The following is a 26,231-nucleotide window of genomic DNA, read 5'->3' on the forward strand; positions in this document are numbered from 1 at the left end:
TAGCTGGTTTATAGAGATCACCTTGTTGTCTAGTGTCCACTAACCCCAGTGTCTGCTGTTATAGCTGGTTTACAGAGATCACCTTGTTATCTAGTGTCCACTAACCTCAGTGTCTGCTGTTATAGCTGGTTTATAGAGATCACCTTGTTGTCTAGTGTCCACTAACCCCAGTGTCTGCTGTTATAGCTGGTTTACAGAGATCACCTTGTTATCTAGTGTCCACTTACCTCAGTGTCTGCTGTTATAGCTGGTTAACAGAGATCACCTTGTTGTCTAGTGTCCACTTACCTCAGTGTCTGCTGTTATAGCTGGTTAACAGAGATCACCTTGTTGTCTAGTGTCCACTAACCTCAGTGTCTGCTGTTATAGCTGGTTAACAGAGATCACCTTGTTATCTAGTGTCCACTAACCTCAGTGTCTGCTGTTATAGCTGGTTAACAGAGATCACCTTGTTATCTAGTGTCCACTAACCTCAGTGTCTGTTGTTATAGCTGGTTAACAGAGATCACCTTGTTATCTAGTGTCCACTAACCTCAGTGTCTGCTGTTATAGCTGGTTTACAGAGATCACCTTGTTATCTAGTGTCCACTTACCTCAGTGTCTGCTGTTATAGCTACTCCATCCCTACATTCTGTATTCCATCCCTACATTCTGAATTCCATCCCTACATTCTGTATTCCATCCCTACCTTCTGTATTCCATCCCTACATTCTGTATTCCATCCCTACATTCTGTATTCCATCCCTACATTTGTATTCTATCCCTACATTCTGTATTCCATCCCTACATTCTGTATTCCATCCCTACATTCTGTATTCCATCCCTACATTTGTATTCTATCCCTACATTCTGTATTCCATACCTACATTCTGTATTCCATCCCTACATTCTGTATTCCATCCCTACATTCTGTATTCTATCCCTACATTCTGTATTCTATCCCTACATTCTGTATTCCATCCCTACATTCTGTATTCCATCCCTACATTCTGTATTCCATCCCTACATTCTGTATTCTATCCATACATTCTGTACTCCATCCCTACATTCTGTACTCCATCCCTACATTCTGTATTCCATCCCTACATTCTGTATTCCATCCCTACATTCTGTATTCCATCCCTACATTCTGTATTCCATCCCTACATTCTGTATTCCATCCCTACCTTCTGTATTCCATCCCTACATTCTGAATTCCATCCCTACATTCTGTATTCCATCCCTACATTCTGTATTCCATCCCTACATTCTGTATTCCATCCCTACATTCTGTAATCCATCCCTACCTTCTGTATTCCATTCCTACATTCTGTATTCCATCCCTACATTCTGTATTCTATCCCTACATTCTGTATTCTATCCCTACATTCTGTATTCCATCCCTACATTCTGTATTCCATCCCTACATTCTGTATTCCATCCCTACATTCTGTATTCCATCCCTACATTTGTATTCCATCCCTACATTTGTATTCTATCCCTACATTCTGTATTCCATACCTACATTCTGTATTCCATCCCTACATTCAGTATTCCATCCCTACATTCTGTATTCCATCCCTACATTTGTATTCCATTCCTACATTATATATTCCATCCCTACATTCTGCATTCCAGTCCTACATTCTGTATTCCATCCCTACATTCTGTACTCCATCTGTACATTCTGTATTCTATCCCTACATTCTGTATTCCATCCCTACATTCTGCATTCCATCCCTACATTCTGTATTCCATCCCTACATTCTGCGTTCCATCCCTACATTCTGTATTCCATCCCTACATTCTGTATTCTATCCTTACATTCTGTATTCCATCCCTACATTCTGTATTCCATCCCTACATTCTGCATTCCATCCCTACATTCTGTATTCCATCCCTACATTCTGTATTCCATCCCTACATTCTGTATTCCATCCCTACATTCTGCATTCTGCATTCTGTATTCCATCCCTACATTCTGTATTCTATCCCTACATTCTGTATTCCATCCCTACATTCTGCATTCCATCCCTACATTCTGTATTCCATCCCTACATTCTGTATTCTATCCCTACATTCTGTATTCCATCCCTACATTCTGTATTCCATCCCTACATTCTGTATTCCATCCCTACATTCTGTATTCCATCCCTACATTCTGTATTCCATCCCTACATTCTGTATTCCATCCCTACATTTGTATTCCATCCTTACATTCTGTATTCCATCCCTACATTTGTATTCTATCCCTACATTCTGTATTCTATCCCTACATTCTGTATTCCATCCCTACATTCTGTGTTCCATCCCTACATTCTGTATTCCATACCTACATTCTGTATTCCATCCCTACATTCTGTATTCCATCCCTACATTCTGTATTCCATCCCTACATTTGTATTCCATCCTTACATTCTGTATTCCATCCCTACATTTGTATTCTATCCCTACATTCTGAGAAATATAAATATATATATATATATAGAGGGAGAGAGAGACTATTCTATCCCTACATTCTGTATTCCATCCCTACATTCTGTGTTCCATCCCTACATTCTGTGTTCCATCCCTACATTCTGTATTCCATCCCTACATTCTGTATTCCATCCCTACATTCTGTATTCCATCCCTACATTCTGTATTCCATCCCTACATTTGTATTCCATCCTTACATTCTGTATTCCATCCCTACATTTGTATTCTATCCCTACATTCTGTATTCTATCCCTACATTCTGTATTCCATCCCTACATTCTGTGTTCCATCCCTACATTCTGTATTCCATACCTACATTCTGTATTCCATCCCTACATTCTGTATTCCATCCCTACATTCTGTATTCCATCCCTACATTCCGTATTCCAGTCCTACATTCTGTATTCCATCCCTACATTCTGCATTCCATCCCTACATTCTGTATTCCATCCCTACATTCTGTATTCTATCCCTACATTCTGTATTCCATCCCTACATTCTGCATTCCATCCCTACATTCTGTATTCCATCCCTACATTCTGTATTCTATCCTGTATATATATAATATGACATTTGTGTCTGCTTCTGTATTCCATCCCTACATTCTGTATTCCATCCCTACATTCTGTATTCCATCCCTACATTCTGTATTCCATCCCTACATTCTGTATTCCATCCCTACATTCTGTATTCCATCCCTACATTTGTATTCCATCCTTACATTCTGTATTCCATCCCTACATTTGTATTCTATCCCTACATTCTGTATTCTATCCCTACATTCTGTATTCCATCCCTACATTCTGTATTCCATCCCTACATTCTGTATTCCATACCTACATTCTGTATTCCATCCCTACATTCTGTATTCCATCCCTACATTCTGTATTCCATCCCTACATTCCGTATTCCAGTCCTACATTCTGTATTCCATCCCTACATTCTGTATTCCATCCCTACATTCTGTATTCCATCCCTACATTTGTATTCTATCCCTACATTCTGTATTCCATCCCTACATTCTGTATTCCATCCCTACATTCTGTATTCTATCCCTACATTCTGTATTCCATCCCTACATTCTGTATTCTATCCCTACATTCTGTATTCCATCCCTACATTCTGTATTCCATCCCTACATTCTGTATTCCATCCCTACATTTGTATTCTATCCCTACATTCTGTATTCTATCCCTACATTCTGTATTCCATCCCTACATTCTGTATTCCATCCCTACATTCTGTATTCCATCCCTACATTCTGTATTCCATCCCTACATTCTGTATTCTATCCCTACATTCTGTATTCCATCCCTACATTCTGTATTCCATCCCTACATTCTGTATTCCATCCCTACATTCTGTATTCCATCCCTACATTCTGTATTCCATCCCTACATTCTGTATTCCATCCCTACATTCTGTATTCCATCCCTACATTCTGTATTCCATCCCTACATTCTGTACTCCATCCCTACATTCTGTATTCCATCCCTACATTCTGTATTCCATCCCTACATTCTGTATTCCATCCCTACATTCTGTATTCCATCCCTACATTTGTATTCTATCCCTACATTCTGTATTCTATCCCTACATTCTGTATTCCATCCCTACATTCTGTATTCCATCCCTACATTCTGTATTCCATCCCTACATTCTGTATTCCATCCCTACATTTGTATTCTATCCCTACATTCTGTATTCCATCCCTACATTCTGTATTCCATCCCTACATTCTGTATTCCATCCCTACATTCTGTATTCTATCCCTACATTCTGTATTCCATCCCTACATTCTGTATTCCATCCCTACATTCTGTAATCCATCCCTACATTTGTATTCTATCCCTACATTCTGCATTCCATCCCTACATTCTGTATTCCATTCCTACATTCTGTATTCCATCCCTACATTCTGTATTCTATCCCTACATTCTGTATTCTATCCCTACATTCTGTATTCCATCCCTACATTCTGTATTCCATTCCTACATTCTGTATTCCATCCCTACATTCTGCATTCCAGTCCTACATTCTGTATTCCATCCCTACATTCTGTACTCCATCTGTACATTCTGTATTCTATCCCTACATTCTGTATTCCATCCCTACATTCTGTATTCCATCCCTACATTCTGTATTCCATCCCTACATTCTGTATTCCATCCCTACATTCTGTATTCCATCCCTACATTTGTATTCTATCCCTACATTCTGTATTCCATCCCTACATTCTGTATTCTATCCCTACATTCTGTAGTCCATCCCTACATTCTGTATTCTATCCCTACATTCTGTATTCCATCCCTACATTCTGTATTCCATCCCTACATTCTGTATTCCATCCCTACATTTGTATTCTATCCCTACATTCTGCATTCCATCCCTACATTCTGTATTCCATTCCTACATTCTGTATTCCATCCCTACATTCTGTATTCTATCCCTACATTCTGTATTCTATCCCTACATTCTGTATTCCATCCCTACATTCTGTATTCCATTCCTACATTCTGTATTCCATCCCTACATTCTGCATTCCAGTCCTACATTCTGTATTCCATCCCTACATTCTGTACTCCATCTGTACATTCTGTATTCTATCCCTACATTCTGTATTCCATCCCTACATTCTGTATTCTATCCCTACATTCTGTATTCCATCCCTACATTCTGTATTCTATCCCTACATTCTGTATTCCATCCCTACATTCTGTATTCCATCCCTACATTCTGTATTCCATCCCTACATTCTGTATTCCATCCCTACATTCTGTATTCCATCCCTACATTTGTATTCTATCCCTACATTCTGTATTCCATCCCTACATTCTGTATTCCATCCCTACATTCTGTATTCCATCCCTACATTCTGTATTCCATCCCTACATTTGTATTCTATCCCTACATTCTGTATTCCATCCCTACATTCTGTATTCCATCCCTACATTCTGTATTCCATCCCTACATTCTGTACTCCATCCCTACATTCTGTATTCCATCCCTACATTCTGTATTCCATCCCTACATTCTGTATTCCATCCCTACATTCTGTATTCCATCCCTACACTTGTATTCTATCCCTACATTCTGTATTCTATCCCTACATTCTGTATTCCATCCCTACATTCTGTATTCCATCCCTACATTCTGTATTCCATCCCTACATTCTGTATTCCATCCCTACATTTGTATTCTATCCCTACATTCTGTATTCCATCCCTACATTCTGTATTCCATCCCTACATTCTGTATTCCATCCCTACATTCTGTATTCTATCCCTACATTCTGTATTCCATCCCTACATTCTGTATTCCATCCCTACATTCTGTATTCCATCCCTACATTTGTATTCTATCCCTACATTCTGCATTCCATCCCTACATTCTGTATTCCATTCCTACATTCTGTATTCCATCCCTACATTCTGTATTCTATCCCTACATTCTGTATTCTATCCCTACATTCTCTATTCCATCCCTACATTCTGTATTCCATTCCTACATTCTGTATTCCATCCCTACATTCTGCATTCCAGTCCTACATTCTGTATTCCATCCCTACATTCTGTACTCCATCTGTACATTCTGTATTCTATCCCTACATTCTGTATTCCATCCCTACATTCTGTATTCCATCCCTACATTCTGTATTCCATCCCTACATTCTGTATTCCATCCCTACATTCTGTATTCCATCCCTACATTTGTATTCTATCCCTACATTCTGTATTCCATCCCTACATTCTGTATTCCATCCCTACATTCTGTATTCCATCCCTACATTCTGTATTCTATCCCTACATTCTGTATTCCATCCCTACATTCTGTATTCCATCCCTACATTCTGTATTCCATCCCTACATTTGTATTCTATCCCTACATTCTGCATTCCATCCCTACATTCTGTATTCCATTCCTACATTCTGTATTCCATCCCTACATTCTGTATTCTATCCCTACATTCTGTATTCTATCCCTACATTCTGTATTCCATCCCTACATTCTGTATTCCATCCCTACATTCTGTATTCCATCCCTACATTCTGTATTCCATCCCTACATTCTGTATTCCATCCCTACATTTGTATTCTATCCCTACATTCTGTATTCCATCCCTACATTCTGTATTCCATCCCTACATTCTGTATTCCATCCCTACATTCTGTATTCCATCCCTACATTTGTATTCTATCCCTACATTCTGTATTCCATCCCTACATTCTGTATTCCATCCCTACATTCTGTATTCCATCCCTACATTCTGTATTCCATCCCTACATTCTGTATTCCATCCCTACATTCTGTATTCCATCCCTACATTCTGTATTCCATCCCTACATTCTGTACTCCATCCCTACATTCTGTATTCCATCCCTACATTCTGTATTCCATCCCTACATTCTGTATTCTATCCCTACATTCTGTATTCCATCCCTACATTCTGTATTCCATCCCTACATTCTGTATTCCATCCCTACATTCTGTATTCCATCCCTACATTTGTATTCTATCCCTACATTTGTATTCTATCCCTACATTCTGTATTCCATCCCTACATTCTGTATTCCATCCCTACATTCTGTATTCCATCCCTACATTCTGTATTCTATCCCTACATTCTGTATTCCATCCCTACATTCTGTATTCCATCCCTACATTCTGTATTCCATCCCTACATTTGTATTCTATCCCTACATTCTGCATTCCATCCCTACATTCTGTATTCCATTCCTACATTCTGTATTCCATCCCTACATTCTGTATTCTATCCCTACATTCTGTACTCCATCCCTACATTCTGCATTCCATCCCTACATTCTGTATTCCATCCCTACATTCTGTATTCCATCCCTACATTCTGTATTCCATCCCTACATTTGTATTCTATCCCTACATTCTGCATTCCATCCCTACATTCTGTATTCCATTCCTACATTCTGTATTCCATCCCTACATTCTGTATTCTATCCCTACATTCTGTATTCCATCCCTACATTCTGTATTCCATCCCTACATTCTGTATTCTATCCCTACATTCTGTATTCCATCCCTATATTCTGTATTCTATCCCTACATTCTGTATTCCATCCCTATATTCCATCCCTACATTCTGTATTCCATCCCTACATTTGTATTCTATCCCTACATTCTGCATTCCATCCCTACATTCTGTACTCCATCTGTACATTCTGTATTCTATCCCTACATTCTGTATTCCATCCCTACATTCTGCATTCCATCCCTACATTCTGTATTCCATCCCTACATTCTGCGTTCCATCCCTACATTCTGTATTCCATCCCTACATTCTGTATTCCATCCCTACATTCTGTATTCCATCCCTACATTCTGTATTCTATCCCTACATTCTGTATTCCATCCCTACATTCTGTATTCCATCCCTACATTCTGTATTCCATCCCTACATTCTGTATTCTATCCCTACATTCTGTATTCCATCCCTATATTCTGTATTCCATCCCTACATTCTGTATTCCAGTCCTACATTCTGTATTCCATCCCTACATTCTGTATTCCATTCCTACATTCTGTATTCCATCCCTACATTCTGTATTCCATCCCTACATTCTGTATTCTATCCCTACATTCTGTATTCTATCCCTACATTCTGTATTCCATCCCTACATTCTGTATTCCATCCCTACATTCTGTACTCCATCCCTACATTCTGTATTCCATCCCTACATTCTGTATTCCATCCCTACATTCTGTATTCCATCCCTACATTCTGTATTCCATCCATACATTCTGTATTCCATCCCTACATTCTGTATTCCATCCCTACATTCTGTATTCCATCCCTACATTCTGTATTCCATCCATACATTCTGTATTCCATCCCTACATTCTGTATTCCATCCCTACATTCTGTATTCCATCCCTACATTCTGTATTCCATCCCTACATTATGTATTCTATCCCTACATTCTGTATTCCATCCCTACATTCTGTATTCCATCCCTACATTCTGTATTCCATCCCTACATTCTGTATTCTATCCCTACATTCTGTATTCCATCCCTACATTCCCTATGGGCCCTGGTCAAAAGTAGTGCACTATATAGGGAACAAAGTGCCATTTGGGCGGTGCATCCTGAGATCTGTCTTAAAAAGTCCTTCAGCCACTATGGTCCTGGCCTGGTGGGACTTCCTCTGGTCTAGGTGTCATGTGTAATATTCTCTATTTCTCTCTCTCTCTCTCTCTCTCACACACACACACACACACACACACACACACACACACACAAACACACACACACACACACACAGACAGACACACACACACACACACACACACACACACCCTAACCCTAACCCTAACCCTAACCCCTAACAAAAACCAATTTCCCTAACCCTTCCTAACCCTAAACCTAACCCTAACCTAACAATAACCCTAACCCTCCTAACCTAACCCTAACCCTTACCCTAACCCCTAACCCTAAACCTAACCCTAACCCTAAACAATAACCCTAAAATAAACCTTACCCTAACCTATAACCCTAACCCTTACCCTAACCTATAACCCTAACCCTAATCCTACCCTAACCTAACCTTTTTCTAACCTAATTCTAACCCTAACCCTAATCCAAACCCTAACCCTAATTCTAATCCTAACCCTAATCCAAACCCCTAACCCTAATTCTAATCCTAACCCTAATCCAAACCCCTAACCCTAATTCTAATCCTAAACCTAATCCAAACCCCTAACCCTAATTCTAATCCTAACCCTAATCCAAACCCCTAAACTTAAAATAGCCTTTGTCCTCATGGGGACTTGGCCCCAGGAGAGAGCATATTTTCCTTGTTACCTTACTTGTGGGGACTTCTGAGGCATTTAGGTCCCCACAAGGATAGGAGAACCAAGCCACCCACATTACTGTGGTGTCAACAGGGAGTTATTGTTTATTGTTGTCACTAGTACCAACAGAGGTGTGATCATTCCCTGTATGTTTTGAGCTGACCGATACCAGTAAAAATAAACTTAAAGTCATTATATATAACAGCTATTACATTCCAATCGTTCTCCTGTAGTTACACCACTACACAAGTTCAACCAATCGTTTTCCTGCGTGAATAAAAGGCTCCTTGATAACCAGCAATGTAACTGTCCTCAAACGTCATCGCTGATTGGCTGATCAGGGTTTTCGTTGGCGTCAACTGAAAGACACAACTTTCCTGTCTAACCGCTCTTGGTTGTCTGTAAACTCTGAGGGCCAAGCTGAGTACAGCTCACTACTGTTAAACGTTGAGCTCTACGGTGTTCCACTCAGGTGGACCCCACAACGATTTCATTTGGATTCATGTGGACCGAGAGATATTAGAAGGACATACCATCGTCAGAACTGTCATCTCCAAGTGCAGCTTCACCTTTTTTTGGAATGGGGGTGGGGGGTTGATTTGGGACTGTATTTGAGTGGATTACTTTCCCTTTGTAAAGTGGAAGCTGTGGAGAGTAAAGTACAGAAGCTGTTACAGAACGAGGAGTGGCAGCGATGTGAGATAATGGCATCCGGATCATCTCTACCAGAGGACAGGTTCTCCTGTCCCATCTGCTGTGACATCTTCAAGGATCCTGTCGTCCTGGCATGTGGCCACAGCTTCTGTGAAGTCTGTCAGCAGGAATACTGGGCAGATAAGAAACCTTGGAAATGTCCAGTTTGTAGGAGAAGATTTCCCGTAGCTATGACTCAACCTCCTCGTAACCTGGCGTTGAATGACGCGTGTGAGGCCTTCTTACAGGAGAGAAGGCAGAGAGCTTCCGCTGGGTCTGAGATACAGGACAGGAGTCAGAGAGCTTCATCTGGGTCTGAGATACAGCATGGGAGTCAGAGAGCTTCATCTGGCTCGGAGGTGCTCTGCAGTCAGAGAGCTTCATCTGGGTCTGAGATACAGGACGGCAGTCAGAGAGCTTCATCTGGCTCTGAGGTGCTCTGCAGTCTGCACGGTGAGAAATTCAAACTCTTCTGTCTGAAGGACAAACAGCCCGTCTGCTTGGTGTGTCGAGATTCAAAAGTCCATAAATCTCACGACTGTGTCCCCGTAGACGAGGTTGTCCAGGATCTTAAGGAGGAACTCCACACCGCCCTGAAGCCTTTACAGAAGAACCTAGAGGTCTTTAACAACGTTAAACTAGCCTGTGATAAAACAGCAGAACACATGAAGAGTCAGGTCCAGCACACAGAGAAACAGATTAGGAAAGAGTTTGAGAAGCTTCACCAGTTTCTACGAGATGAAGAGGCAGCCAGAATAGCTGCACTGAGGGAGGAAGAGGAGCAGAAGAGTCAGATGATGAGGAAGAAGATTGACGAGATGAGCAGAAAGATATCATACCTTTCAGACGCAATCAGAACCATAGAGGAGGAGCTGAAAGATGAAGACATCTCATTCCTGCAGAACTTCAGGACCACAAAGGAAATATCCCAGTACACACTGCTGGATCCACAGCTGGTCTCAGGAGTTCTGATAGACAAGGCCAAACACCTGGGCAACCTGCAGTTCAGAGTCTGGGAGAAGATGCTGGGGATCCTCAAATACACTCCTGTGATTCTGGACCCAAACACTGCACATCCCAGTCTCTCTGTGACTGATGATCTGACCAGTGTGAGAAGACCAGGCACGTCCCAGCAGTTCGTTAACAACCCAGAGCGATTTATGAGGTACACAAATGTTCTTGGCTCTGAGGGGTTCAGCTCGGGAATACACAGCTGGGAGCTGGAGGTGGGGGACCATCCTGACTGGGTTTTGGGCGTGGCTAAAGAGTCCATTGACAGGAAACGGGAGCGTGATGCGACACCAAAGAATGGAATGTGGTGTATATCGCAGCACGGTGGGAAGTACATAGGAGGAGGAGGTGACATCATCGCTCTGAAGAGGAGACCCCAGAGGATCAGAGTGCAGCTGGACTACAACAGAGGGGAGGTGTACTTCTACGACCCCAAATACATGACACCTATCTACACTCTTAAAGTCAGATCTACTGAGAGACTGTTCCCATACTTTAATATTGGGAATGTGGCTAATGGCAACAACCCTGGTATTCAGATCTGCCAATCGAAAGTGTCTCTGAAAGTGAAGTAATCCCTGTGTGTGTGTGTGGGGGGGTGTAAAACATGTGTCAGTTCAGTGGACATTATCAGGAGGTCATTTTAAATACATTCTTTAAGAATCAATTAATAATACATTCTATAAGAATCAATTAAGAATACATTCTATAAGAATCAATTAAAAATACATTGTTTAAGAATCAATTAAGAATACATTCTATAAGAATCAATTAAAAATACATTGTATAAGAATAAATTAAGAATACATTCTTTAAGAATCAATTAAGAATACATTCTATAAGAATAAATTTGTTTAAGAATACATTCTATAAGAATCAATTAAGAATACATTGTTTTAAGAATCAATTAAGAATACATTGTTTTAAGAATCAATAAAGAATACATTATTTAAGAATCAATTAAGAATACAATTGTTTAAGAATCAATAAAGAATACATTGTTTTCAATTAAGAATACAATAAAGAATATTAAGAATACATTGTTTAAGAATCATTGTTTTAAGAATCAATAAAGAATACATTGTTTTAAGAATCAATAAAGAATACATTATTTAAGAATCAATTAAGAATACATTCTATAAGAATCAATTAAGAATGCATTATATAAGAATCAATTAAGAATACATTATATAAGAATCAATTAAGAATACATTCTATAAGAATCTATTAAGAATACATTGTTTAAGAATCAATTAAGAATCAATTGTTTAAGAATCAATAAAGAATACATTGTTTTAAGAATCAATAAAGAATATTTAAGAATCATTGTTTGTTTAAGAATCAATTAAGAATACATTCTATAAGAATCAATTAAGAATACATTCTATAAGAATCAATTAAGAATACATTCTATAAGAATCAATTAAAAATACATTGTTTAAGAATCAATTAAGACATTGTTTAAGAATCATTGTTTAAGAATCAATTAAGAATACATTCTATAAGAATCAATTAAGAATACATTCTATAAGAATCTATTAAGAATACATTGTTTAAGAATCAATTAAGAATCAATTGTTTAAGAATCAATAAAGAATACATTATTTAAGAATCAATTAAGAATACATTGTTTAAATCAATAAAGAATCAATTAAGAATCAATTGTTTAAGAATCAATAAAGAATACATTATTTAAGAATCAATTAAGAATACATTGTTTAAGAATCAATTAAGAATACATTCTATAAGAATCAATTAAGAATACATTGTTTAAGAATCAATTAAGAATACATTCTATAAGAATCTATTAAGAATACATTGTTTAAGAATCAATTAAGAATCAATTGTTTAAGAATCAATAAAGAATACATTGTTTTAAGAATCAATAAAGAATACATTGTTTTAAGAATCAATAAAGAATACATTATTTAAGAATCAATTAAGAATACATTCTATAAGAATCAATTAAGAATACATTATATAAGAATCAATTAAGAATACATTCTATAAGAATCAATTAAGAATACATTCTATAAGAATCTATTTAGAATACATTGAATCAATTTAAGAATCAATTAAGAATACATTGTTTAAGAATCAATTAAAAATACATTCTATAAGAATCAATTATCAAGGGTGAATCATGGTTGTTATTCTTACAAGAGGAGTGTGTTGTATTGGGAAAATCTCACCATAAGGAAAGTTATTTGTTTCAAATGCAATGCATTTTGTTATGTGAAAAACTGTATATTTTTTCTTATTAAAAATAAACTTACTGTAAAACTGTCTAATCTCATGCGGTGACTACTTCCTGATCTGAATAAGAGTTCTGTCAGATCAGGCTGACCTTAGCTGTCAGTAGTGATAGACCCATCAGTAGTGTTGACCTGTCAGTAGTGTTAGACCTGTCAGTAGTGTTAGACCTATCAGTAGTGTTGACCTGTCAGTAGTGTTGACCTATCAGTAGTGTTGACCTGTCAGTAGTGTTGACCTGTCAGTAGTGTTGACCTGTCAGTAGTGTTGACCTGTCAGTAGTGATAGACCTGTCAGTAGTGTTGACCTGTCAGTAGTGTTGACCTGTCAGTAGTGTTGACCTGTCAGTAGTGTAGACCTGTCAGTAGTGATAGACCTGTCAGTAGTGTTGACCTGTCAGTAGTGTTGACCTGTCAGTAGTGTTGACCTGTCTTGACCTGTCAGTAGTGATGACCCATCAGTAGTGTTGACCTGTCAGTAGTGTTAGACCTGTCAGTAGTGTTGACCTATCAGTAGTGTTAGACCTGTCAGTAGTGTTGACCTATCAGTAGTGTTGACCTGTCAGTAGTGTTGACCTGTCAGTAGTGTTGACCTGTCAGTAGTGTTGACCTGTCAGTAGTGATAGACCTGTCAGTAGTGTTGACCTGTCAGTAGTGTTGACCTGTCAGTAGTGTAGACCTGTCAGTAGTGATAGACCTGTCAGTAGTGTTGACCTGTCAGTAGTGTTGACCTGTCAGTAGTGTTGACCTGTCTTGACCTGTCAGTAGTGATGACCTGTCAGTAGTGTTGACCTGTCAGTAGTGATAGACCTGTCAGTAGTGTTGACCTGTCAGTAGTGTTGACCTGTCAGTAGTGATAGACCTGTCAGTAGTGTTGACCTATCAGTAGTGTTGACCTGTCAGTAGTGTTGACCTGTCAGTAGTGTTGACCTATCAGTAGTGTTGACCTGTCAGTAGTGTTGACCTGTCTGGACCTGTCAGTAGTGATGACCTGTCAGTAGTGTTGACCTGTTAGTAGTGATAGACCTGTCAGTAGTGTTGACCTGTCAGTAGTGTTGACCTGTCAGTAGTGTTGACCTGTCAGTAGTGTTGACCTGTCAGTAGTGATAGACCTGTCAGTAGTGTTGACCTATCAGCAGTGTTGACCTGTCAGTAGTGTTGACCTGTCAGTAGTGTTGACCTGTCAGTAGTGTTGACCTGTCAGTAGTGATAGACCTGTCAGTAGTGTTGACCTGTCTGGACCTGTCAGTAGTGTTGACCTGTCAGTAGTGTTGACCTGTCAGTAGTGATAGACCTATCAGTAGTGTTGACCTGTCAGTAGTGTTGACCTGTCAGTAGTGTTGACCTGTCAGTAGTGATAGACCTGTCAGTAGTGTTGACCTGTCAGTAGTGTTGACCTGTCAGTAGTGATAGACCTGTCAGTAGTGTTGACCTATCAGTAATGTTGACCTGTCAGTAGTGTTGACCTGTCAGTAGTGTTGACCTGTCAGTAGTGATAGACCTGTCAGTAATGTTGACCTGTCAGTAGTGTTGACCTGTCAGTAGTGGTTGACCTGTCAGTAGTGTTGACCTGTCAGTAGTGTTGACCTGTCAGTAGTGATAGACCTGTCAGTAGTGTTGACCTATCAGTAGTGTTGACCTGTCAGTAGTGATAGACCTGTCAGTAGTGTTGACCTATCAGTAGTGTTGACCTGTCAGTAGTGTTGACCATCTCCCCTCCCTCTGTTTCTCACCCCCCCTCTCTGTCTCTCTCTGTCTCTCTCTCTCTCTCTCTCTCTCTCTCTCTCTCTCTCACTCTCTCTCACTCTCTCTCACTCTCTCTCACTCAGCTCACTCTCCCACTTCTCCCTCTCTCACTCTCACTCTCCCACTTCTCTCTCTCTCTCTCCCCTCCATCCACCAGGGTGCTGTGATAACCCCAGCTATGGACCTCTCCATGCCCATTCAGCCCTCCAGTATGATGGGTCCTATAACACAGCAGATAAACCACATGTCCTTGGGAAACACAGGAACCGTAAGTCTGACTGTAATCCTGCTTTGTCGTCTATCACCCACCAGGTGTCCTTTGGAGTTATTTTAATAAGCTTGACATCTTGATAAACTCATTTCCTGACGACGGCTCACTGATCTTCGTACTTGGCGACATCAACCTCACAACGTCTGCCTTTGATTATTTTATTTTCAACTCCTTTTTCCTCCATGCATCCTTGCCTCCTTGCCTCCTTGCCTCCATGCTTCCTTGCCTCCATGCTTCCATTCCATCTTTGCCTCCTTGCCTCCTTGCCTCCATGCCTCCATGCCTCCTTGCCTCCATGCTTCCTTGCCTCCATGCCTCCTTGCCTCCATGCCTCCATTCCTCCTTGCCTCTATGCCTCCATGCCTCCCTGCCTCCTTGCCTCCTTGCCTCCTTGCCTCCTTGCCTCCACGCCTCCTTGCCTCCTTGCCTCCTTGCCTCCATGCCTCCTTGCCTCCATGCCTCCTTGCCTCCACGCCATCTTGCCTCGCTCTTTCCCAGTCGTCTCCAGCTCACACAGAAATAGGCGTGACCTCATCTTTACTAGAGGCAATGCATTGAGTGTAAGTGACTCTGGATGAGAGCGTCTGCTAAATGACTAATATCCAGGTGTTTTTCCTGCTCTCTAACAGCAGTACATGTGTGCAGCAGCTGCTCCAATGCAAGGAGCCTACATTCCTCAGTACCGTGCAGTGCCTGCCTCCGCCCTCACAGTGGACGTAAGTTAAACTCTTTACCATGCAGATTTAACCCTAACCCATAACCTACGACACCATAACCTACAACACCATAACCCACAACACCCTAACCCACAACACCATAACCCATAACACCATAACCCACAACACCCTAACCCACAACACCATAACCTACGACACCATAACCTACAACACCATAACCTACAACACCATAACCTACAACACCATAACCTACGACACCATAACCTACAACACCATAACCTACAACACCATAACCTACAACACCATAACCTACAACACCATAACCTACAACACCCTAACCTACAACACCATAACACACAACACCCTAACCCACAACACCATAACCTAAAACACCCTAACCTACAACACCATAACACACAACACCATAACCTACAACACCATAACCCACAACACCATAACACACAACACCATAACACACAACACCATAACCTACAACACCATAACCTACAACACCCTTAACCCACAACACCCTTAACCCACAACAACACCGCAACCTACAACACCATAACCTACAATACCATAACCTACAACACCATAACCTACAACACCTAACCTACAACACCATAACCTACAACACCCTAACCTACAACACCATAACCTACAACACCTAACCCACAACACCCTAACCTACAACAACATAACCTACAACACCCTAACCCACAACACCATAACACCCTAACCCACCACAACACCCTTTAACCCACAACACCCTTAACCCACAACACCATAACCTACAACACCCTAACCCACAACACCATAACCTACAACACCATAACCTACAACACCCTTAACCCACAACACCATAACCTACAACACCATAACCCACAACACCCTAACCCACAACACCATAACCTACAACACCCTAACCCACAACACCATAACCTACAACACCCTAACCCACCACAACACCCTAACCCACAACACCCTAACCCACCACAACACCATAACCTACAACACCCTAACCCACAACACCATAACCTACAACACCCTAACCCACAACACCATAACCTACAACACCCTAACCCACAACACCCTAACCCACCACAACACCCTAACCCACAACACCCTAACCCACAACACCCTAACCCACAACACCCTAACCTACCACAACACCATAACCCACAACACCCTAACCCACAACACCTAACCCACAACACCTAACCCACAACACCATAACACACAACACCCTAACCCACAACACCCTAACCCACCACAACACCCTAACCCACCACAACACCCTAACCCACAACACCATAACCCACAACACCCTAACCCACAACACCATAACCTACAACACCCTAACCCACAACACCATAACCTACAACACCATAACCTACAACACCCTAACCCACAACACCATAACCTACAACACCATAACCCACAACACCCTAACCCACAACACCATAACACCCTAACCCACCACAACACCATAACCTACAACACCCTAACCCACAACACCATAACCTACAACACCCTAACCTACAACACCCTAACCCACCACAACACCCTAACCCACAACACCATAACCTACAACACCATAACCTACAACACCATAACCTACAACACCATAACCTACAACACCCTAACCCACAACACCCTAACCCACAACACCTAACCTACAACACCATAACCTACAACACCATAACCTACAACACCCTAACCCACAACACCATAACACCCTAACCCACCACAACACCTAACCTACAATACCATAACCTACAACACCCTAACCTACAATACCATAACCTACAACACCATAACCTACAACACCATAACCTACAACACCATAACACACAACACCCTAACCCACAACACCATAACCCACAACACCCTAACCTACAATACCATAACCTACAACACCCTAACCTACAACACCCTAACCCACCACAACACCCTAACCTACAACACCATAACCCACAACACCCATAACCCACAACACCCATAACCCACAACACCCTTAACCTACAACACCCTAACACACAACACCCTAACTGACAACACCATAACCCACCACAACACCCTAACCTACAACACCATAACCTACAACACCTAACCTACAACACCATAACCCACAACACCCTTAACCTACAACACCATAACCTACAACACCCTAACTGACAACACCATAACCCACCACAACACCCTAACCTACAACACCATAACCTACAACACCCTAACCTACAACACCATAACCCACAACACCCTTAACCTACAACACCCTAACCTTCAACACCATAACCTACAACACCATAACACACAACACCCCAACTGACAACACCCTAACCTACAACACCATAACCTACAACACCATAACCCACAACACCCTTAACCTACAACACCCTTAACCTACAACACCATAACCCACAATACCCTAACCTACAACACCATAACCCACAACACCCTTAACCTACAACACCATAACCCACCACAACACCCACCATGCAGCAGTAACACTCTCAACATACGTTCCCAAAGTAAAGCCTTAATCCAATGGAGGTATACATCAGCTGTACTCACAGCCCATGTACCATGCAGTACTTCCTGTAAACCCACGACATCCACACTTAACTAAGGGCCTGAAATCTCTTTAAGATCCAACTAGGTCTCACAGCCTCACGTCAGAATTGGATGTTTATCCCATTCCGCAAAACGTCAAATTTCAATGTTGTTCCAAACGTGACATTTTGCAGTGTTTACAGGTTTTAAGTTTCAGAGGCATTAACTCCAATGAAGGTTTGTGATTGGCTTAAAAATGTAAAACATCTCAAAAAACACGTCTTCTTTTGCTGGGTACAAACATGCATTCGCCCATTTGCCATCCCTGTCCACAATGCCCTGGTACAACCAAAAAGCCTACTTGAAGGTAGCAGCGTTCACTGTTGTCCCTAGTGTCCGGTTTCCAAGTTATCTCCCGACGCCCTCAGACATGGACGGACGTGGAATACTGACTTGGAAAACTGACTTGTATGACTTGTGACGTGACTGACTTGGAATACTGACTTGTATGACTTGTGACCTGACTGACTTGGAATACTGACTTGTGACCTGACTGACTTGGAATACTGACTTGTATGACTTGTGACCTGACTGACTTGGAATACTGACTTGTGACCTGACTGACTTGGAATACTGACTTGTATGACTTGTGACCTGACTGACTTGGAATACTGACTTGTGACCTGACTGACTTGGAATACTGACTTGTATGACTTGTGACCTGACTGACTTGGAATACTGACTTGTATGACTTGTGACCTGACTGACTTGGAATACTGACTTGTGACCTGACTGACTTGGAATACTGACTTGTATGACTTGTGACCTGACTGACTTGGAATACTGACTTGTGACCTGACTGACTTGGAATACTGACTTGTATGACTTGTGACCTGACTGACTTGGAATACTGACTTGTATGACTTGTGACCTGACTGACTTGGAATACTGACTTGTGACCTGACTGACTTGGAATACTGACTTGTATGACTTGTGACCTGACTGACTTGGAATACTGACTTGTATGACTTGTGACCTGACTGTGAGATCTCAGTTTGTAAATGTAAGTGTTTTTTGGGGTAATGTACTGTATATTCCGTTTGGGATCATTGGATGATTAACAACAACAACAAAACGTTTTGAACGTGAATCTCAAATCTCAAGAATCAACCCTAAAAGATAACTGATAACTGTGACCTCATTTCCTGTGTCTCTCTTCCTTCCTGACTCATGATAACTGTGACCTCATTTCCTGTGTCTCTCTTCCTGACTCATGATAACTGTGACCTCATTTCCTGTGTCTCTTCCTGACTCATGATAACTGTGACCTCATTTCCTGTGTCTCTCTTCCTGACTCATGATAACTGTGACCTCATTTCCTGTGTCTTTTCCTGGTTCTTCCTTCTCTTATCAGGCAGTGGTGACAGAGGACTCGCCCCAGACTGTACCCCCCTCCTCACAGGACCCTAATGGACAGCCACCCCTGGACAGCGACTCAGCTGCCTACTCCTACCAACAGACTAAGTAAACACACACACACACACACACACACACACACACACACACACACACACACACACACACACACACACACCTGCCTACATACTCAGAAGTGAGAACCTCAATATAAAATATCTTTAAAGTTCGGATGTGCTACAGCCAAGCCACCGACTGTGATCTCTGATCAGATCGTCTGCCGACTCAAATGAATCGTAAATTAAATACGATATATGCTCTATCTGCTGCATGCCTACTACTCTGTATTGATGTGTATAGTGTATATTGACGTGTATAGGGTGTATTGATGTGTATATTGATGTGTATAGTGTATATTGATGTGTATATTGATGTGTATAGTGTATATTGATCTGTATAGTGTATATGTGTATTGACGTGTATAGGTGTATTGATGTGTATGTATAGTGTATATTGATGTGTATATTGATGTGTATTGTATATTGAGGTGTATAGTGTATATTGATGTATAGGTATATTGATGTGTATAGGGTATATTGATGTGTATAGTGTATATTGAGGTGTATAGTGTATATTGATGTGTATAGGGTATATTGATGTGTATAGGTGTATTGATGTGTATAGGGTATATTGATGTGTATAGGGTATATTGATGTGTATAGGGTATATTGATAGTGTATATTGATGTGTATAGTGTATATTGATGTGTATAGGGTATATTGATGTGTATAGGGTATATTGATGTGTATAGGGTATATTGATGTGTATATTGATGTGTATAGTGTATATTGACGTGTATAGGTGTATTGATGTGTATAGGGTATATTGATGTGTATAGGGTGTATTGACGATGTGTATAGTGTATATTGATGTGTATATTGGGTATATTGATGTGTATAGTGTGTATTGATGTGTATAGTGTATATTGATGTGTATAGTGTATATTGATGTATAGGGTATATTGATGTGTATATTGATGTGTATATTGATGTGTATAGTGTATATTGATGTGTATAGTGTATATTGATGTGTATATTGATGTGTATATTGATGTGTATATTGATGTGTATATTGATGTGTATAGGGTATATTGATGTGTATAGGGTATATTGACGTGTATAGGGTGTATTGATGTGTATATTAATGTGTACAGGGTATATTGATGCGTAGTGATGTATATTGATGTGTATAGTGTGAATTTATGTGTATAGGGTATATTATTGTGTATAGTGTATATTGATGTATATAGTGTATATGGATGTGTATAGTGTATATGGATGTGTATAGTGTATATTGATGTGTATAGTGTATATTGATGTGTATAGTGTATATTGATGTGTATATTGATGTGTATAGTGTATATTGATGTGTATAGTGTATATTGATGTGTATAGTGTATATTGATGTGTATAGTGTATATTGATGTGTATAGTGTATATTGATGTGTATAGTGTGTATTGATGTGTATAGTGTATATTGATGTGTATAGTGTGTATTGATGTGTATAGTATATAGTGAAGTGTATAGTGTATATTGATGTCTATATTGATGTGTATAGGGTATATTGATGTGTATAGGGTATATTGATGTGTATAGTGTGTATTGAGGTGTATAGTATATAGTGAAGTGTATAGTGTATATTGATGTCTATATGGATATGTATATTGATGTGATATTGATGTCTATAGTGTATATTGATGTGTGTATATTGATGTATATTGATGTGTATAGTGTATATTGATGTGTATATTGATGTGTATATTGATGTGTATAGTGTATATTGATGTGTATAGTGTATATTGATGTGTATAGTGTGTATATTGATGTGTATAGTGTATATTGATGTGTATATTGATGTGTATATTGATGTGTATAGTGTATATTGATGTATATTGATGTGTATAGTGTATATTGATGTGTATAGTGTATATTGATGTGTATATTGATGTGTATAGTGTATATTGATGTGTATATTGATGTGTATAGTGTATATTGATGTGTATATTGATGTGTATATTGATGTGTATAGTGTATATTGATGTGTATATTGATGTGTATATTGATGTCTATATTGATGTGTATATTGATGTCTATATTGATGTGTATATTGATGTCTATATTGATGTGTATATTGATGTCTATATTGATGTGTATATTGATGTCTATATTGATGTCTATATTGATGTGTATAGTGTATATTGATGTGTATATTGATGTGTATATTGATGTGTATATTGATGTGTATATTGATGTGTATATTGATGTGTATATTGATGTGTATAATTATGTATATTGATGTGTATATTGATGTGTATATTGATGTGTATATTGATGTGTATAGTGTATATTGATGTGTATAGTGTATATTGATGTGTATAGTGTATATTGATGTGTATAGTGTATATTGATGTGTATAGTGTATATTGATGTGTATAGTGTATATTGATGTGTATAGTGTATATTGATGTGTATAGTGTATATTGATGTGTATATTGATGTCTATATTGATGTGTATATTGATGTCTATATTGATGTGTATATTGATGTCTATATTGATGTCTATATTGATGTGTATAGTGTATATTGATGTGTATATTGTGTATAGTGTATATTGATGTGTATAGTGTATATTGATGTGTATAGTGTATATTGATGTCTATATTGATGTCTATATTGATGTGTATATTGATGTGTATATTGATGTCTATATTGATGTGTATAGTGTATATTGATGTGTATATTGATGTGTATAGTGTTTATTGATGTGTATAGTGTATATTGATGTGTATATTGATGTCTATATTGATGTGTATAGTGTATATTGATGTGTATAGTGTATTGATGTGTATGTGTATATTGATGTGTATATTGATGTGTATAGTGTATATTGATGTGTATATTGATGTGTATATTATATTGATGTGTATATTGATGTGTATATTGATGTGTATATTGATGTCTATATTGATGTGTATATTGATGTGTATATTGATGTGTATATTGATGTCTATATTGATGTGTATATTGATGTGTATATTGATGTGTATAGTGTATATTGATGTGTATATTGATGTGTATATTGATGTGTATAGTGTATATTGATGTGTATATTGATGTCTATATTGATGTGTATAGTGTATATTGATGTGTATATTGATGTGTATATTGATGTGTATATTGATGTATATAGTGTATATTGATGTGTATATTGATGTCTATATTGATGTCTATATTGATGTGTATAGTGTATATTGATGTGTATATTGATGTGTATATTGATGTCTATATTGATGTGTATATTGATGTCTATATTGATGTCTATATTGATGTGTATAGTGTATATTGATGTGTATATTGATGTGTATATTGATGTGTATAGTGTATATTGATGTGTATAGTGTATATTGATGTGTATAGTGTATATTGATGTGTATAGTGTATATTGATGTGTATAGTGTATATTGATGTGTATATTGATGTGTATATTGATGTGTATATTGATGTGTATATTGATGTCTATATTGATGTGTATATTGATGTCTATATTGATGTCTATATTGATGTGTATAGTGTATATTGATGTGTATATTGATGTGTATAGTGTTTATTGATGTGTATAGTGTATATTGATGTGTATAGTGTATATTGATGTCTATATTGATGTCTATATTGATGTGTATATTGATGTGTATATTGATGTGTATATTGATGTCTATATTGATGTGTATAGTGTATATTGATGTGTATATTGATGTGTATATTGATGTGTATATTGATGTGTATATTGATGTGTATAGTGTTTATTGATGTGTATAGTGTATATTGATGTGTATATTGATGTCTATATTGATGTGTATATTGATGTGTATATTGATGTCTATATTGATGTGTATAGTGTTTATTGATGTGTATAGTGTATATTGATGTGTATATTGATGTGTATATTGATGTGTATAGTGTTTATTGATGTGTATAGTGTATATTGATGTGTATATTGATGTGTATATTGATGTGTATAGTGTATATTGATGTGTATATTGATGTGTATATTGATGTGTATAGTGTTTATTGATGTGTATAGTGTATATTGATGTGTATATTGATGTCTATATTGATGTGTATAGTGTATATTGATGTGTATATTGATGTGTATATTGTATATTGATGTGTATATTGATGTGTATATTGATGTCTATATTGATGTGTATAGTGTATATTGATGTGTATATTGATGTCTATATTGATGTGTATAGTGTATATTGATGTGTATATTGATGTCTATATTGATGTGTATATTGATGTCTATATTGATGTGTATATTGATGTGTATAGTGTATATTGATGTGTATATTGATGTGTATAGTGTATATTGATGTGTATAGTGTATATTGATGTGTATATTGATGTGTATAGGGTATATTGATGTGTATATTGATGTCTATATTGATGTGTATAGTGTATATTGATGTGTATATTGATGTCTATATTGATGTGTATAGTGTATATTGATGTGTATAGGGTATATTGATGTGTATATTGATGTCTATATTGATGTGTATAGTGTATATTGATGTGTATATTGATGTCTATATTGATGTGTATATTGATGTGTATATTGATGTCTATATTGATGTGTATAGTGTATATTGATGTGTATATTGATATTGATGTGTATATTGTGTATATATATGTGTATATTGATGTGTATATTGATGTGTATAGTGTATATTGATGTGTATATTGATGTGTATAGTGTATATTGATGTGTATATTGATATTGATGTATATTGATGTGTCTATATTGATAGTGTATATTGATGTGTATATGTGATGTGTATAGTGTATATTGATGTGTATAGTGTATATTGATGTGTATAGTGTATATTGATGTGTATAGGGTATATTGATGTGTATATTGATGTCTATATTGATGTGTATAGTGTATATTGATGTGTATATTGATGTGTATATTGATGTGTATAGTGTATATTGATGTGTATAGTGTATATTGATGTGTATAGTGTATATTGATGTATATTGATGTCTATATTGATGTGTATAGTGTATATTGATGTGTATATTGATGTCTATATTGATGTGTATAGTGTATATTGATGTGTATATTGATGTGTATAGTGTATATTGATGTGTATAGTGTATATTGATGTGTATAGTGTATATTGATGTGTATATTGATGTCTATATTGATGTGTATAGTGTATATTGATGTGTATATTGATGTCTATATTGATGTGTATAGTGTATATTGATGTGTATATTGATGTGTATATTGATGTGTATAGTGTATATTGATGTGTATATTGATGTGTATATTGTGTATATTGATGTGTATATTGATGTGTATATTGATGTGTATAGTGTATATTGATGTGTATATTGATGTGTATAGTGTGATGTGTATATGTGATGTGTATATTGATGTATATAGTGTATATTGATGTGTATAGATGGTATATTGATGTGTATAGTGTATATTGATGTGTATATTGATGTGTATATTGATGTATATTGATATTGATGTGTATATTGATGTGTATAGTGTATATTGATGTGTATATTGATGTGTATATTGATGTGTATAGTGTATATTGATGTGTATAGTGTATATTGATAGTGTATATTGATGTGTATATTGATGTATATTGATGTGTATATTGATGTGTATATTGATAGTCTATATTGATGTGTATAGTGTATATTGATGTGTATATTGATGTGTATAGTGTATATTGATGTGTATAGTGTATATTGATGTGTATATTGATGTGTATATTGATGTGTATTGATGTGATAGTGTATATTGATGTGTATATTGATGTGTATAGTGTATATTGATGTGTATAGTGTATATTGATGTGTATATTGATGTGTATATTGATGTGTATATTGATGTGTATATTGATGTGTATATTGATGTGTATAGTGTATATTGATGTGTATAGTGTATATTGATGTGTATATTGATGTGTATATTGATGTGTATAGTGTATATTGATGTGTATAGTGTATATTGATGTGTATATTGATGTGTATATTGATGTGTATATTGATGTGTATATTGATGTGTATATTGATGTGTATATTGATGTGTATATTGATGTGTATATTGATGTGTATATTGATGTGTATATTGATGTGTATATTGATGTGTATATTGATGTGTATAGTGTATATTGATGTGTATGTGTATATTGATGTGTATATTGATGTGTATATTGATGTGTATATTGATGTGTATATTGATG

At 37.7% G+C, this 26,231-nt stretch overlaps 2 protein-coding genes across 2 annotated transcripts in view; both read left to right on the plus strand.

Moving 5' to 3' along the window:
- Positions 1-26,231, plus strand: part of LOC135570990 (RNA-binding motif, single-stranded-interacting protein 3-like) — a 57,389-nt gene that overhangs the window by 22,789 nt on the left and 8,369 nt on the right. The window contains exons 3-5 of the mRNA XM_065016805.1: positions 15,143-15,253; positions 15,886-15,972; positions 19,904-20,013. Of these exons, the coding sequence (XP_064872877.1) occupies positions 15,143-15,253; positions 15,886-15,972; positions 19,904-20,013 (308 nt within the window). The remainder of the gene's footprint in view (positions 1-15,142; positions 15,254-15,885; positions 15,973-19,903; positions 20,014-26,231) is intronic.
- On the plus strand, positions 9,793-11,574 carry LOC135570989 (zinc-binding protein A33-like). The gene has a single exon (XM_065016804.1). It carries the CDS (start codon positions 9,988-9,990, stop codon positions 11,560-11,562), a length of 1,575 nt encoding a protein of 524 aa, XP_064872876.1. The 5' UTR covers positions 9,793-9,987; the 3' UTR covers positions 11,563-11,574.

Source organism: Oncorhynchus nerka, unplaced genomic scaffold (assembly GCF_034236695.1).
Source record: "Oncorhynchus nerka isolate Pitt River unplaced genomic scaffold, Oner_Uvic_2.0 unplaced_scaffold_864, whole genome shotgun sequence".
Lineage (NCBI taxonomy): Eukaryota > Metazoa > Chordata > Actinopteri > Salmoniformes > Salmonidae > Oncorhynchus > Oncorhynchus nerka.